The following is a 16,013-nucleotide window of genomic DNA, read 5'->3' as shown; positions in this document are numbered from 1 at the left end:
TATATCTACTTTGCCCTCACAACAAATGTGTATCTAATAACTTCCCATGCTGTATCGAAACTTGGGAAACAACAACCATTATGTAACCAGAGTTGAATTGAATCAAACGACAGAGAAATGAAGAGCAAGCTACAGCCAGACCTGAATTAAACATGCAGGTATTTCTTAATATCAGAACTTGATGGATCTGTATACTTTTGGAAAATTTGGTTTTTATCTGAAAAAACAACTTCAGACTAGACAAATTACAGTAACACACCTCACATTCATCTTACATGGCCACACCTCAAACATCCACATCACATTCTGGTGCTGGCAGGAGGTACCACCCCATGATGGCACTGATATAAGTGAGTGGTTGCTACCCATACAAAAATTCCTCAACCCCTCCCTATCTCCTGAAAGAAGTTTTGTGACCTACAGGAAAAAGGCAACTTTAGCTTGCAGTCCACTGAGTTCTTGTCCAGATGACCTGGGTCAACAACAACAGCCACCACCAGAGTAACAACAAGAGCAACAGCAGCATCATGATCATCATCACACTACCATCTCTCATATTGTCATTCATCACATACAAGCACAACTCTGTAACACCTCACATTTCCACACTTGTCTTCTGTGTTACTGATATTTTCTAACACCCTGTATTTTGAATTGCAATTCTTGGAGGTTTGACCGATGAGTGAAAGGAGTTGTGACTCATTTTCACTGGGTACACTGATGATCTATCTATCTATCTATCTATCTATAGCCCGACGCCCTAATCCCGCAAAGGGTGGCCGCAGACAAAATGCCTCCAAGTCACTCTGTCACCCACCATTTGACTATCCTCCTCCCAACTCACCCCCCCCTCCCTCATATACCTCTCAACTCCATCCCTCCACCTCATCCTCGGTCTACCCCTCCCTCTCCCTCCCTCCACCTCACCTACATACACCCTCTTAGTCAGTCTTTCATTCTCCATTCTCTCCACATGTCCAAACTGATGATGGTTTACATATTTATGTGTTTTCCCTTGTCCCATTTTTATAGTCTATCCATTGTATTGTGATATGAAAGAGTAAGGTTAAGATGATAATGATTATGATTATTCCTGCCTCAGTTGCTGAAGGTGAGAGTAACACCAGGAAAGGTGTACGACTGGCTACCAATCTGCGAAAGGCGGCTGATAGAATTGAAAATCGTAGTGTTGACCTGAGAGAACGGATTGAAGCCCTCAAAAGGAAGATCAAGCAGACCAGGCAACATGCTTCTTCGGTAGGTTACTGCTGTTTGTTGCTTTTGTTATTGTCTGTGCCATTTTCGTATGATTGTATTGATGATATAATAATTAAGGTAATATTAAATAAAAAGTTTTGTAACATTGTCTCTGAATATTCGTCAGTATGTTTTTGCATAATTAAACACAGGCAACTTTCAGTATCTCTCTGCATATCTTTCTATATTTCATTTTTTTTTTTTTTTCTAGATCCGTGTTTCATTGACTACAGACTCTGATGGAGTGTGCACAAGAAAGTATCGTCCGACTCTGCAGCCGTCCACTACAACCAACATTGTACTTACTTATGCTATTGGAAGCTCTGAAAGGAATGCACTTCTGCTGTACCTTGGCTCCCACAACTCTGTAAGGATTTTAGCTGAAGAGTTACTGAAATCTGGTATACCATATTTTCTATCTTACAAACCAACTGCATTTCCAAGCTAGAAGATTGGTTTGACATGTGCATGTGTGTGCATGTGTGAGTGTGGGCATGTGCATGCATGTGTGTGTGTGTGTGTGTGTGTGTGTGTGTGTGTGTGTGTGTGTGTGTGTGTGTGTGTGTGTATGCTTGCAGATATGCTTACTGTTATCCATTCCATGAGAACTGGAGAGTGCAGTTGGATTCACTTATACACACACTGCTGTTACATGTATTGAGCTCATCATTGTCTCCATTATCTCAGTTCCTTTTTCCCTTCAAAGAATGGAATGAGGTAGGGCTCAGAGAGCAATAGAGATAATGGGAGAGGTATCAAAAGCCTGTATAATTAAATGGGTCCCACACGCATTCTTTCACCATACAAGCATGAATGTATTTTCTTCACCAAAGAGTCTGCTGGTTACTCTGCAATTTAACTCAGTCACTCCATCCCTCATTTATTATCAGTCACTGACAGGAGTTATCTCTCCCATATACCACTTCACTCCAGTATACTTTATTCCACATATTCTTCTCACTTTCCTGGCTACTCAGACCTCTGTGATTCAGAACCTCTCGCACACCACTTTTCCATCTTCGTGACTACCCATTTCCTCTCATGCTCAGTTTACAAGCTGTTTATCTTTGTTGTCCATTTCTCATTATTGTTTCTTTCGATATGACCATACTCCTTTAATTCATCCTAGTCAACCCTATCTATAATATTGCATATCTTCTACTGCCACACCCCTCTTTTACTGTCTTGTCTCACATGATGTAAGTACGTGGTTAGTGAATATGTTTGTTATAATGGAAAGTCTGTGTGTGTTCACATTGATGAAAGTGCTTGAAGGCTTGCAATGAATTGGATGTGTAATGTTGTATTGAGGAAGAGAAAAACATATGAAAAAAAAATAAAAAGTGCTAGGATATGAGAATGTTAATGAGAAATGGACAGGTTGACAGTGGTGTTTTAGATGTGTGGAGAAAATGTGTGGAATAACTGAGTGAAGTGTTGTTTTATGTTCTTTCACATGTTTTATTCTAAGAGGCTTTATACATGCCTGCATGCATCACCCTTGTTTACATAATGAATGTGGAGTAGAGAACTCATGTGGATATGCTAAGGTAAATATGGGATGAGGTACTGAGAAGATGCTTCAGGGTTAGACAATAACCGAAAGGCTGCAGATCTTGGGACATGAAAAGCAGTCATTATAGACACCAGTTGTAACTGTGCAAGCATGGAACACTGCCTTTCAGTACAAATGTATGTACTGTACTGTAATGAGGTCTGTTAAAGTACAGTACAGTCCTGGGTATCCGGTATCCAGACAGCTGGAAAAATTCAGACTGGTGAATATATAAATGAAAACATAATTGTGTGCGACTTTGAATGCCTGCCCCTGCAAGAGATAGTCACTTGTCACATGAGACTGGGTGAAGTCAGGCAATGTGAAGTGAAAGCATTTCCAGTCAGGGTCATTTCCTAGTTAATCCTCTTTCCATTCCTCCTCTCATTCAGTCACCCTCCATATCTCCACAAATCACCGGTCTTCTTACCGTTGTGGTGCCGCCAGTCAGTAAACAAGCACTCTCGCTGTTGTGTTGTCATGTCGCGATAGTGATTTGTATACTTCATGATGCCTGAAGTGCAAATTGATCTGAAGTGCATTGTGCTCGCCTTGAAGCAGAAGCTGGACATCTGCAATAGACTTGAAAAAGGTGAACATTATAAGACACTGAAGAAAGAATTTTAACATAGGAAATTCCACGATTAATGATATCAGGCCCTGGAGACCCAAGTTCAGGGAATTGTTCGTGAAAAGCAAGACATGTAAATCCATTGAAAAAAATTATACTCCTCATTGGCTGAAAATGTGTGGCACTGGTACAGTTTTCTACCTAATGAACCACCCACAAACTCTCAGAGTCTCAAAGTACCTTGGCAAGTCCATTTTGTTAAATATTATTATTATTTAAAAAAATAAAAACATGGACAAATAAACTAAAGAAATAAACCATGAGCATTTATTGGTGAACTGATGATTTGGAAAGAAGTGTTGTTCAGTAAAGTTATCTCAGCTCCTTTGCTCACAGCTGTGTATTCGGCGACATCCCACCCATTTATTTCTCACCTGACCACCATCACCACCTCTCCCTCACTGCTCTGCTGTTTTGCAGATGATAAAATAAATTAATAGGAATTGATTATTGCAAGCACAGTACTGTAATTTTATCCAACAAAACAAACCCCCAGTTCTATCAGCTAGGTTTTATATTTTCTGCCAGTGCATATGTGTTCTAAGATGATTTATAAATTCATCTTAGAATGCTTTTGCACTGGCAGAGAAGATAAAATCTGTCTGGTAGAAATGAGAGTTTGTTTTGTTGGGTAAAATTACAGTACTGTACTGTGCTTGCAATTCCTACATATTTATTGTAGTACAGTACTTATCTGCAGAACAGCTGAGTGGCGAGTGAAGGGTGGAGTGATGGTGGTCATTTGAGAGTAAATGGGTGGGCCATGGCTGTATTCACAGCTGTGAGCAAAGGTCGTGATAATTCCATGTATAACACTTCTTTCCAGATAATCAGTTCACCAATAAATGCTCATGATTGATTTCTTTAGTTTATTTGTCCATGCTTTGTAAATAAAATGATGAAGAGTACTGTATTTAACAAAATAGACTTACCATTTGCATTATGCACAACTGCAAGACACTGCAATCATATGTGTTACATCTGTGGGGTGTGTTTGAGAGGAGGTTACGTTTTAAATGGAATCTGTTAGTGTGTGGACCTGGGTATGAGTGTTATTTTATAAACTGCAGTGATACAGCCTATGTATAAGACTATATATCAGATCTCCATGAAAAATCAGTAACCAGGAAGGTGAATCCCCAAACTTCTTGGTTAAGTGGGATTGTACTGTACATTGATACCTGTTCAATTAAAGTTAAGCTGAATCAGGTACAATTTGAAATAGGCTGAACATGTACAATCAGGGTGATCCAGACCATTTCAAACCTATTCACATTTATTTGGAATGTTGTTGGTGAGCTTGTTTCATCAAGATCTGTTTTGGCAGTTCATAGTCCAGTTAGGATCTCTTTGCTGTGTTTAGGTAATGTAATTCCTTTTGTCCAATAGTGCCATTATTGTATTGGTTAGTTATTCTGTTTGTGCTTAAGATAAAGAAAAGTTACCCTCTCATAATATCTGTACTGGTATGGTACTTACTAAACAGTTTCTTACAGACTTATCACCTGTTCAACAGTTTTCTAAGCTGAGATGTAACATATTATGTAATTACCTCTCCCCCAGAGTGACTTTATGGCAGTAGAGATGGTTGATCGCCACATAGAGTTTTCATGGGATGCTGGTGGTGGTCCAATGCGCATCACACACCCACTCACACTCCGTACCAACACCCCACAAGTGTCTGATGACACCAAGTGGTTAGTAATTGTAGTTTTGAATTTAAGAGGGAGTATTAAATTGATACCTTGGCATTTACTTAAAAATTTACCAATAATAGACTGAATACCAGTTTTGTAGGTTAGGCATGTTCTTCCAGGGACTCTGACCATTACTGTGTCCATCTGTTTAAATAATTTAGGACTATGAATACGTTAGACTATCCCCTTGCACAGGTTCAATATCCACAACCAGTTTGCATGGTGAGGCAAACCTATACCTAGATAGTCCTTTACATAGTCAGAAACATCATGTACCGGTATATGGGGCTGGAGGTAGAAAAATAAGTCCAAAAATTTAAAATACCCACAGGGTGACATAGTGTTTATGTTACTGGATAGAGCCTGGCAAGAATAGTACACCACCCAGAAAAACACTGTCATTGTGAGTTAATGTATGCCATAATTATCCGCAGTATGGTCTGTGAATTGCATTTATGAATGACAGTTTCAATTTTTATGAGCTCTAAAGTAACACAGTTGGATGATACGTGTAACAGTAGGTGATTCCAGCAGCACCCACCTCAAAAACAACAAAGAATGCATCACCTCAAGTTAAGTGTGTCATAATTTTTTTTTTTTTTTTTTTTTTTTTTTTTTACAGAAGATGAACAGAGAAAGGAAAAACAAATTCTATCTATCTATCTATTGCCAGACGCCATAATCCCGTACGGGTTTGCCATTTGACTCTGAGTTATTTGTTTTACAGGGAGGGGCACTAACCCTCCACCAACCCACTTGACACGTAGGGAGCACGTATAGTACGGTTATATGGTTACCACCCAGTGTTGTAAATGGTTTCTTGGCTTACAGGAAACCATTTGGCTTGTCACTCAATGTAAAGCCACCTGTAACGGAAAGAAAAGCAATATGTAGTGACAGGAAAGATGGGAGAAATAGGAAGAAAATTAATAATTTTAAAAAATTATCCTAAATGTGCTTTGTACAGTATAATTGTGATTTTTTTTTTTTCTCAGATCTAAATTGACAAAGATTGATTGGTAAGTGTGAAGAGTAATATCAAGCCAGAGAGTGCATCCAACAGCTGATCATTGCTTTCACAATTAGTATCTGTCATAAAAGCAAGATAGTATCATAACATCTTTTTATAAAGGCTCCAACATGCTTGCATACATCAGCCTTGGACACCTAATGGCTTCTCAATTCGCTCAGCTGAATAAAATCGTCCTGTGGTACGCTGAGTGGCTGAATCGATAGAGAGGTGGCCTGCGGTCCTCGTGGACCCAGGTCGAATCCTATCTGGGGCAGGGAACGGTGTAAGGATTTGAATTTCATTAAAGCAGACTTTACTGATCTTCCAGAAGGCCCGCCGACATGTCATAAAAATACCCACGCTAATACCAGTACACCAGTCCTGTATGAGATAGCCGTAGCATGTATTCAGTATGGACAGTAGGTGTTAGCGCCGAAGTGGTGACATGTGGAGGTGCATGGAATGTAGAAGTACTACTGGGGCTTTAGAACGGGCTGTAAAGCCTATGCCCAGAGTCTGACACATTAAAAAAAAAAAAATCAGCAGATGGATCATGAACTTATTTCCAATTTGAAGCTTTTATTGTACAAGCAAATTTATGATAAAATGACATAGAATGAACAGAGAACCAGATTTGCAGCAGGAAGTTCAAGAAATAACCCACTGTATTGAAGAGTGAAGAGGAGGCAGTAGATGATGCATCTCCCATCCAGTCTGGCTCTGTCCCACCACCCAGCCCACCACCTTCTCTCACTTCACCACCCACCTCGCACACAGTGACTGTGAAAGAGTTCTGGAAGAAAACATATGCCAAATTCTAAATTCCACATCAGGGCTTGGAATGATGTGTCACAATAAAACATGCACAGTAGCCACATCCCAGGTCTGATTATTGAGGAAGAAAAGGATACCCAAGACTTAATGAGAGCAACAGTTGCGTCAGTGAAATGTCGATGCTCCAGGTTTCAGGGAGGTTGAAGAGGAGCAAGTGCATACCCTGATTCATGACCAACTAAGACACGAGCACACTGTTGAGGAAATGGTTGATGAAGTCGAGGAAGTATCCCAATAACAACTTGAGCAAGTCCCAGAAAAGAAGGAAGCAGCAATCCAGGAACTGTCTCATATTTTGGGAGTTTGTGCAGACCTAAAGAAGGTGGTGAAAGCCACTGAGAGCAGTTTGAATTAATGCGATATACTCCTAGGATACATCGAGGTGTCCATGCATTTTCAAGAAGACTACAGTAGGAAGGTTAATGATTGTCATTAGTGTCTAACTACAAGTTTTCAACAGAAAAACAGAATGATAATGAGGCAAAAGTACAACAAATTGGAAGGGTTTGACTTTGAAGGCTTTGAAGTGGCTGAAGGTCATGATGCAGAGGAATAGGGTAGTGTGAAAGACAAGGCAGAGGACAGTGTCACAGCTGAGGAGAGTGTTGTGATGGAGGAGAGAGGGACAGGAGGGCTGTCAGTAACTTTTGCATGACAGTGAACATTTCCATCCCATTAAGCACCTCATTAACTGTTTCAGAGTATGTGTTCTTTGTCTGTATTTATAATAGTAATTACTGCCAACGGCCATACCACGTTGAGTACATCGCTTCCCGTCCGATCAGCGAAGTTAAGCAACGTTGGGTCTGGTTAGTACTTGGATGGGTGACCGCCTGGGAACACCTGATGCTGTTGGCATCCCTACGTGTCAAGTGGGGTTGGTGGAGGATTAGTGCCCCTCCCTGTAAAACAATTAACTCTAAGCCCTTGGCCACCCCGTCTGGGATACATGGCGTCTGGCAGTGAATGAATGAATGATTACTGCATTTCTTTCAATTTAGCTATTATAGGCTAGAGATAGGTAAAAATCCTTGGTCTCATGTCACCATTGTCTCTGTTAGACTGTTAACCACTGTTTTAAATCTTGTGCATTTTGGAAAATTGAATATCATGGTAGGTGTGTCACTGTTCATCATAGATGTACGGTTCCACTTTATTTCATAAGTATCATGAAATTTCTACTACCATAGAAAGGGAAATGGAATGACTGGAATGTCATCTTTTTCTTTTAGTGTAGGGATCAGGTGACATGACCACCCAGCCCCTTGGTTCCAAAGTAGTATTGTACAGTGCCAACACAAATTACAGAGTGTCATTACTTTTTCCATCTTTAAATTCTTACTTACGTGTATGTGTCCCTGCTGTTTATGTTCAAAAAGCATTAAGATGAAACTTTGGACAGTATAATATATGAAACACACTTTAAATTCAGAACTGTTTGCCTCATACGAAAGAGTGAACATGAGCAGCATTTATTGTGAGACCATCAGTCATGTGGATGAGCATATTCCTTGGAGACGTAAGGCATCCTGTGGCGAAGGAGGTAGGAATGTTGTATCTAGGGTTCCTTGCATCTTTGACTGATCTCCCCAAAGAGATTGAAGAGCTTAGTTTTATTTTTTGCCGTGCTGTGTGATCAAGGAATTTGGGTTAGGCTGATAATGATCATTAAATGGATTTTTACTGTACTGTTGCAGAAAATGCATTACATTATCTTATTTGCACAGGTACCATATTAGCATCACAAGAGTGGGTAACATCGGTCAGCTGACGGTGAGGCCAGCTAACACTGAGGGCAGTAGAGATGAACCCAGGACAATATCAGATGCCTCACCACCAGGCTTCAGCAAGATGGATCTCCTTCCTTCTGACACTCTGTGGGTTGGTTAGTAAGCAAAGGAATGCTTGTACCTGTTGTCATACCATGTATGATACTTATTGACAGAGTTAGAGAAAGAACAGAGAAATTAGTTGGAGAAGAACAGGGAGGCTTTAGGAAGGGAAGAGGTTGTGTAGATCAGTTATTCATTCTTAGATCTTTAGTGGAAAAGTTTCTAGAGAAGGGAAAGAAGTTGTATGCGGCTTTCATGGATTTGGAGAAAGCATATGACAGGGTGGATAGACAAGGATTGTGGAAAGTGTTAAGAATATATGGAGTAGATGGGAAGTTGTTGAATGCTGTGAAGAGTATGTACGATGGTGCGAAGGCTACAGTGCGTGTGGATGATGAACTAAGTGAATTTTTCTCTTTGAAGGTTGGGTTGAAACAAGGATGTGTCATGTCTCCATGGTTGTTCAATCTGTACATGGATGGGGTAATAAAAGAGGTACAAGGTAGGGTAGTGGATGTAGGAGTGGCCCTGGTGAGAGAGGATAGTGTTTGGAAACTCCCTGTACTGTTGTTTGCAGATGATACTGTGTTGTTGAGTGAAGACGAAGGGGAGCTGCAAGGCTTGGTGGATGAGTTTGGGAGAGTGTGTAAGAAACGGAATCTAAAGGTGAATGTAGGGAAGAGTAAAGTGACAGTCTTTGAGAGAGGTGAAGTCAGTGAATGTACAGCGAGGTTGGATGGTGAGGAATTGGAAAATGTGAGTACTTTTAAGTACTTGGGTAGTGTGATGAGTAAGGATGGAGGTTTGGAGGGTGAGTGCCTGAAAGGGTACAGCAGGGAAGAAAAGTTGCTGGTTCTTTGAAAGCAGTGATAAAAAACAGGGAAGTGAGCATGGAAGTGAAAAAGTTACTACATGACAGTATTGTGATACCAACTCTAACGTACGGAAGTGAAGCTTGGACGTTGTTGGAAGGACACAAGTCAAGAGTGAGAGCAGTGGAAATGAGTTATTTAAGAGGAGCTTGTGGAGTCACATGGAGAGACAGGCTGATGAATGAGGATATAAAGGAGCGTTGTGGTGTGGATGTGGATGTGATAGGAAGCGTTATGAGGAACACACTGAGGTGGTTTGGCCATGTGGAGAGGATGGGGGGTGAAAGACTGATGAAGAGAGTGTATGTGAGTGAGGTGGAGGGGGGAAGAGGGAGGGGGAGGCTGAGGATGAGATGGAGGGATGGGGTGGAGAGGTATATGAGAGAGGGGGGTGTGAGTTGGGAGCAGGGCAGTTAAATGGCGGGGGACAGGGCGACTTGGAGGTGATCTGTTTGTGGCCACCCCAAATGGGATTGAGGCGTCTGGCAATAGATAGATAGATAGTCATGAAGTTTGTTTTTGGATAGTAATAATAGTTATTGTTGTAGCTTAATGCCCAGTTCATCTGAATGTGAACCCTGTGGACTACAGACTGCAGTTGTCCCCCTTGGTAGTCCATCGTCCTAATTTCAGAGGAGAGGGAGAGAGTTGAGAAGCTTTTATATAACTGGGCAACAGAGCCAACTAGCTACATTGGTGCCTTGGTATGAGGGTATGTTAGTCTACCAGACTTCTTAAAGGTAAGGGATTTGGGGAATGTAGCTGCTTGGTTATATCAGTGCCACCATATGAAGGCAGATGGTACTGTAGTTGCAGTTTTCAGGTTTTTCAGTATCAGGTTGAATATTGAAACCCAAAATAAGTGCAGGAGAAGAGAAGGTATGTTTTGTGCAAGATACATCAGGAATATGGCATGTACTTGTCTACTGTTTTTTAAATATAGTTCCCAGCTATTACTTATGCTTTTTTTCCCTCCTTTCCTCAGGTGGTGCTCCCCCACGTGCATACAATTCACTCAGTACCCGAAAGTTTGCTGGTTGCCTCCACACCTTGACAATAGATGGAGAGATGGTAGGACTTTGGAACTTTACAGAAAATGAGGGCTGTGGTGCTTGCAATGAAGGGTAAGTAAAAGTCTTGTTAAACGATGAAGTTATGAATAATGTTTCCAGAGAGTAGCGGGTTTTATTATAGAGTATTTCCAGTGATTCATAATGCTTGGAGAGTACTGTATTACATTTATTACATGAATTATCAGCATTATTGCAATGTAACATTATTGTACAGTTCACATTTGTAACTTAATTAAGAATCGATGATATACACTTGTATGGTTGCCTATAATGCACATTTTCATGCACATTTTCATTGTGCAGTTTACCTTCAGTGTGATGAGCTGATGTTTGGGTTTATAAAGTAGGCATAACACAAAAACACTAGACTTTTATATTTGGAGAGAAAAAGACATAGAAGTAGCAGGACGATGTGAGTGCATTACAGTATTGTGATACCGTCTCTAACATATGGAAGTGAAACTTAAACTTTGTTGTAGGGACACAAGTCAAGATTGAGAGCATTGGAAATGAGTTATTTGAAAGGAGCACGTGGAGTCACATGGAGAGACAGACTGACAAATGAGGAAGTGAAGGAGCATTGTGGTGTGGATGTGGATGTGATAGAAAGCATTAGGAAAAATACATTGAGGTGGTTTGACCATGTGGAGAGGATGGAGAGCAAGAGACTGATGAGGGAGCATGTATGTGAGTGAGATAGAGGGGGGGAGAGGAAGGGGGAGGCCAAGGATGAGATGGAGGGATGGAGTGGAGAGGTATATGAGAGAGGAGGGTGTGATGTGGGAGCAGTACAGTGAAATGAAGTGGGACAGAGTGACATGGAGATGATTTGTTTGTGGCCACCCCTTACAGGATTAAGGCATCTAGCAATAGATAGATAGATTGTTTTTTTATTTACCCCCTTCATGTCGGGACAGTTTAATTGTTGTGATGCCTGACATAGAAGGAAGAAGCAGGATAGAATGTACCATTGCAAAATCCACCTTTAGCCTCATAAAAGAGAAAGCATTGTATTGTTGTATTATTGTACTGTTTCCTCTGTTGCTTTACTACAATTTTTTTTTTTTTCCTATCTCTCTCAGACTTAGACCAAGAAATTTGATTATTTGGTGTTGCGGTAAAAAAAATTAGTAAGGTGTATTGCTGTGAGATGTAATTTACCATACAGCATTACCAGAATTACCATAAAGCGATCATACTTCAGCTCCTATGATGTACAGAGTGAAGGCCCAAATCTAGTATTTTCCATCAGTTTGTTAAAATATGTGGACAACACAGGCCACATGACTGTGTAAAGGACCACTGCACACTTCCTCCTCCCTCACACCAAGCCTGTCCACAATCACAGTTCACAATTAAGTACAGTACACTAAACCTGTTTATCATTATGTTGTTTGGTTTCCTTGTGAATGTTCAGTACTTTTAAAGCCAAATGGGGGAAGCTTAAGGCAGGCTTGGGGGGGGTTCATTAGGAGTGAAAACAGGAAAGATTGGGATTTTTTTTTTTTTTTTATATCACAGATTTTGTATACTGCAACACAGTTTTGTAACCAAAGTATCTCTTTATAGGGAATCATTCTGTATTAATATATATACTGTACGTATGTATAGGCTAACATTTGCAGGTTGTATTATGTATGGCTTTTTCTTTGCAGAATGCATGAAAACAAAGTGCAAAATATGGATGTGCTGATATTTTCTATCTTTTTCTGTCCAAACCAGAGAGGAGTTGATACTTAGACAGTCTGATGAAATAGCATTGAGTTTCAACGGTAAAGGATACTTCCGTGGTACCCACCGACTGCGTCGTCCCAAAGCATACTACAGTGCAGTGCTCTCCTTCAAGACACTTGATGAAGATGCACTGCTTTTCTTAGCTGTTAATGAAGCAGAGGTTAATATACTTGATTTTTATTGTTTTTGTAATGTGTATATTGTGTGTTTTTATTGTATGGGCATTTGATACCAACGAGCTTTTAGGATTTGATGACTGCCCAGTACTATATGACATACATGTTGCAAGCAACAGTATACCTGCCATGGACAGGAATGGGAAGGGTTGTACTTGGGAAGTGTTTAATATGCTGAATGGATTTGACCATCTTAACCATAGAGAGTTGTTTAGAGTCTGCACAAATTCAACATGCAACAATGGGTGGAAGTTGTAACTGAAAAGATTTAGTTTCAGCAGGCACTTGATATTATGCTGTATCTTTGCAATGCTTCCAGAGCACTTTTGGGTCACTCAGATTCGGACACAGCATTTGATTTCAGCCTTTAGTTAGGGATTCATCTTTCAAGGCAATTAGGGTTGAAAGGTCACATTTGTAATTGCAGCACATGTATTCTGGGATGTCATTTGAGCATCATCCAACACCATACCTCCCATCATCTGTGGTATAACACCTCTCTGTTTACTTTTGTAATAAAGATTTTCTGTCTGTTTTACTCTAATTGTCAGTCTCACACACACATACACACGTTGAACACATTTTGTGTCACTATTTTGTTCCCAGAACTCCAGAGTTGTGGATATCACAGGAACAGGGTACATAGTTTACTAAGTTCATCCCTCAGTTTTTGTTGATATTTAATACTATTATCTTGAGATAATAAAGTGCTTTAGCTCATGATATTTAGTGTTGACATCACTGTTCTGCCAGTCCATAATATTCACATGATATAAAAATGTTATTGTAGGCAGTGGGAATAGAAAAAATAAAAAGATATTGCATTTACTAATAAGGGGAGTGCTAGGTGGTTACAACCATCAACCAGTCACTTGGTGTAGTGCTGCTTGCATCTCTCATAAGTGACTCTGCACTGAGTGACAAGCCTAATGGTTTTCTGTATCCCAAGAACCATTTACCAATTATTGGTTGGTAACCATATAACCAAATAATGGGGGTAATGTGGAGCCTACTATGGTGCCTCAGTTGAGTAGAGAAACATAAATTCGGTGTCCATACAGGAACCTACAAGCACACTTTTCCTTGTACCTCACTGTGGTGAGGCACTGTCTGCCACAGAGGAACACTGGGTCACTGCATGGGACAGCCCTACAGGGGCATTTGCTTGCCTCTGGTAGACAGGTCTGCACAACCAGACAAACTGGGGTTGTTCAACAACAACAACACATCCTACTTCGTATAGTGTAGTAATAACATCAGCAATGCCAGAAACACAGCAAACTCCTTCATATCATCCTACTGCATGTTTGTTCTGGACCCTGGACTGAAGATAAGCCCCAAGCTGACAAACTGATAATGTACATTGGTCTGGTTATGTGTCAGGTTAGTCACCTTGTCAGTCACAAATGTCTCAGTGTAACCATGCTCTAGGCAACCTGCAAGGCAAAGCCAGTGACCAGTCATGTCATATCTGGAGTCATGATGATGGATGTTTGGGGTAAACCCAGGGTCATCAACCCATGTAAAGCACATAATGCAGAGTGGTGGTGATGGAGGTGTTGTGAGAGGGTGGGGAAGATGGGTATACTGGAAATACAACATGACTGGGGAGGAGTGTGATTAAGGGCTCCTTGTCTTTGTAAGATTGCAAGAGGGTGCTGATGATGCTTCAGATGATTATGATGGTACTTTTTGTAATGGTGCTGTCTTGGTAGATTGCTTAGTAATTCTTTTCCATATTCATCCTTATCATCATCAACATTGTCTCACAGCTCACTTAGGCTGTCCACATCACCATCAGTCTTCAGGGAATAATATTGCAGTATTAATACAAGCCAGCATAAAACATCTGTCGGATAACTGTTCAGTTTATTTGCATGTAATGATCACAAAGATGTATCTGTATTTCATTTTTTCATTATTAGAACCAGTACTTCAGCATCGCACTAGAGAATGGTCACGTGGTGTTTGCAGTGCAGTTTGATGGCAATACTCGCCTAGTTATGAAGTCCAGCAAAAAACTCAGCAACAACCGAGACATGATACAAATTCAGGCTATTGTGCAAAACAGAGCCAAAGGTAAGGATGTTTGTCCCAGTCATGCTTCTAAATTTCCTCATATCTCATTCTATAATGTTAGATTCTTTTGGTTTTCAGCCCCCTCATTATTGATGCTTTAATATTTTATTCATGCCATTACCTGACAATCTCATTCTTCTTAAGAGAGGTTTCTTGTTCTGGAGTGAGGGGATTAAGGATGTTATATTTCATCCCTCCAGTTAGGATGCCTATCCTAACATCCTTAATATTGCCTGGTAGTACCAAGAATAAAAACGCAAGACCTATCATAGTGAAAGGGTTCATACGACAGACCCCAGATCTATTGTTCTATCTTTTATCATCTGTTATTCTTTTATAAAGAGCATTTTCATTAAAAAGCAGACATATGGATGAGATTGTAGAGTGGCATGAAAATGAAAACAGTCAGAAGTAAGAGCATGGGAAATGGGGCTGCTGAGGAATGTGTATAGAATGCAGAGAGTGGACAGGATAAGGACAAATGTAATTTGTGAAGGATCCAGAGTAAGGAGGTCTGTGGATACCAGAGTTAAAGAGAATGTGCTTAGATGGTTTGGTCTCGAAGGGAGAATGGATGTGAGTAGAGTGGTGAAAAAGATATATCTGAGTGAGTTTGAAGGTGAGAGGAGGTATGGTAGGCCAAGAAGAAGGTTGATGGATTTGGTAAATGGTTGTGTGCAAAAGCAAATTATGGGAAGTGATGATGCTAGGGAACTGACAGTGGACTGAGCTAGTGGGAAGAGGAGTGTATGACAAGAATCTGGCACCCCTTTTCATTCCCGATGTGATGGTCATGATTGACTCTGGTGATGTGTAGCATGAGGTGGAGTTAGGATTCTGAGGACTTGAATGGTGAGTGACCGAAAAGAAGTGTGATCATGTTTAATTTATACTAAATCATGTTGGGTGGATACCTAATGGAGTCATATGTGTTCACAGTTTTATTTAAATTTTGTGTGGGTATTTTGTGTACACCTAGATACTGTATATACTGAATAAATGTCAAATGCTGTATATTTAAGCAATGATAAACAACAGAGCTGGTTTGATACAGTGTGGGTTTACTGTACTATCGTGCATTGACTATTTTACTTCCATACTCTCCACCATATTCCTTATCACTGCTGTCAGCATGCATACAGTATATTACCAGTACATTAAAATTAAGAGGTGACAAATTTAATTACTAATGTACCCTTCTGTAGTGTATAAGCTGTGAAAAAGAAGAATGGTTACTAAGAAATAATGGAATGATTACACT

At 40.3% G+C, this 16,013-nt stretch overlaps 1 protein-coding gene and 1 non-coding gene across 2 annotated transcripts in view; both read left to right on the top strand.

The window, feature by feature from the left end:
* Positions 1–16,013, top strand: part of LOC145414031 (uncharacterized) — a 182,201-nt gene that overhangs the window by 127,028 nt on the left and 39,160 nt on the right. Inside the window, exons 27-33 of the mRNA XM_080283597.1 lie at positions 1,103–1,257; positions 1,469–1,624; positions 5,007–5,140; positions 8,714–8,871; positions 10,676–10,814; positions 12,486–12,657; positions 14,599–14,752. Coding sequence (XP_080139723.1) covers positions 1,103–1,257; positions 1,469–1,624; positions 5,007–5,140; positions 8,714–8,871; positions 10,676–10,814; positions 12,486–12,657; positions 14,599–14,752 — 1,068 coding nt within the window. The remainder of the gene's footprint in view (positions 1–1,102; positions 1,258–1,468; positions 1,625–5,006; positions 5,141–8,713; positions 8,872–10,675; positions 10,815–12,485; positions 12,658–14,598; positions 14,753–16,013) is intronic.
* On the top strand, positions 7,726–7,844 carry LOC145414286 (5S ribosomal RNA). Its single transcript, XR_013899839.1, has one exon. It is a non-coding gene; the product is annotated as a 5S ribosomal RNA (ribosomal RNA).

This window comes from Coenobita brevimanus, chromosome 98, assembly GCF_032717465.1.
Source record: "Coenobita brevimanus isolate Jiangsu-jjx chromosome 98, ASM3271746v2, whole genome shotgun sequence".
NCBI lineage: Eukaryota > Metazoa > Arthropoda > Malacostraca > Decapoda > Coenobitidae > Coenobita > Coenobita brevimanus.
This window is presented reverse-complemented; position numbering and strand designations above follow the sequence as displayed.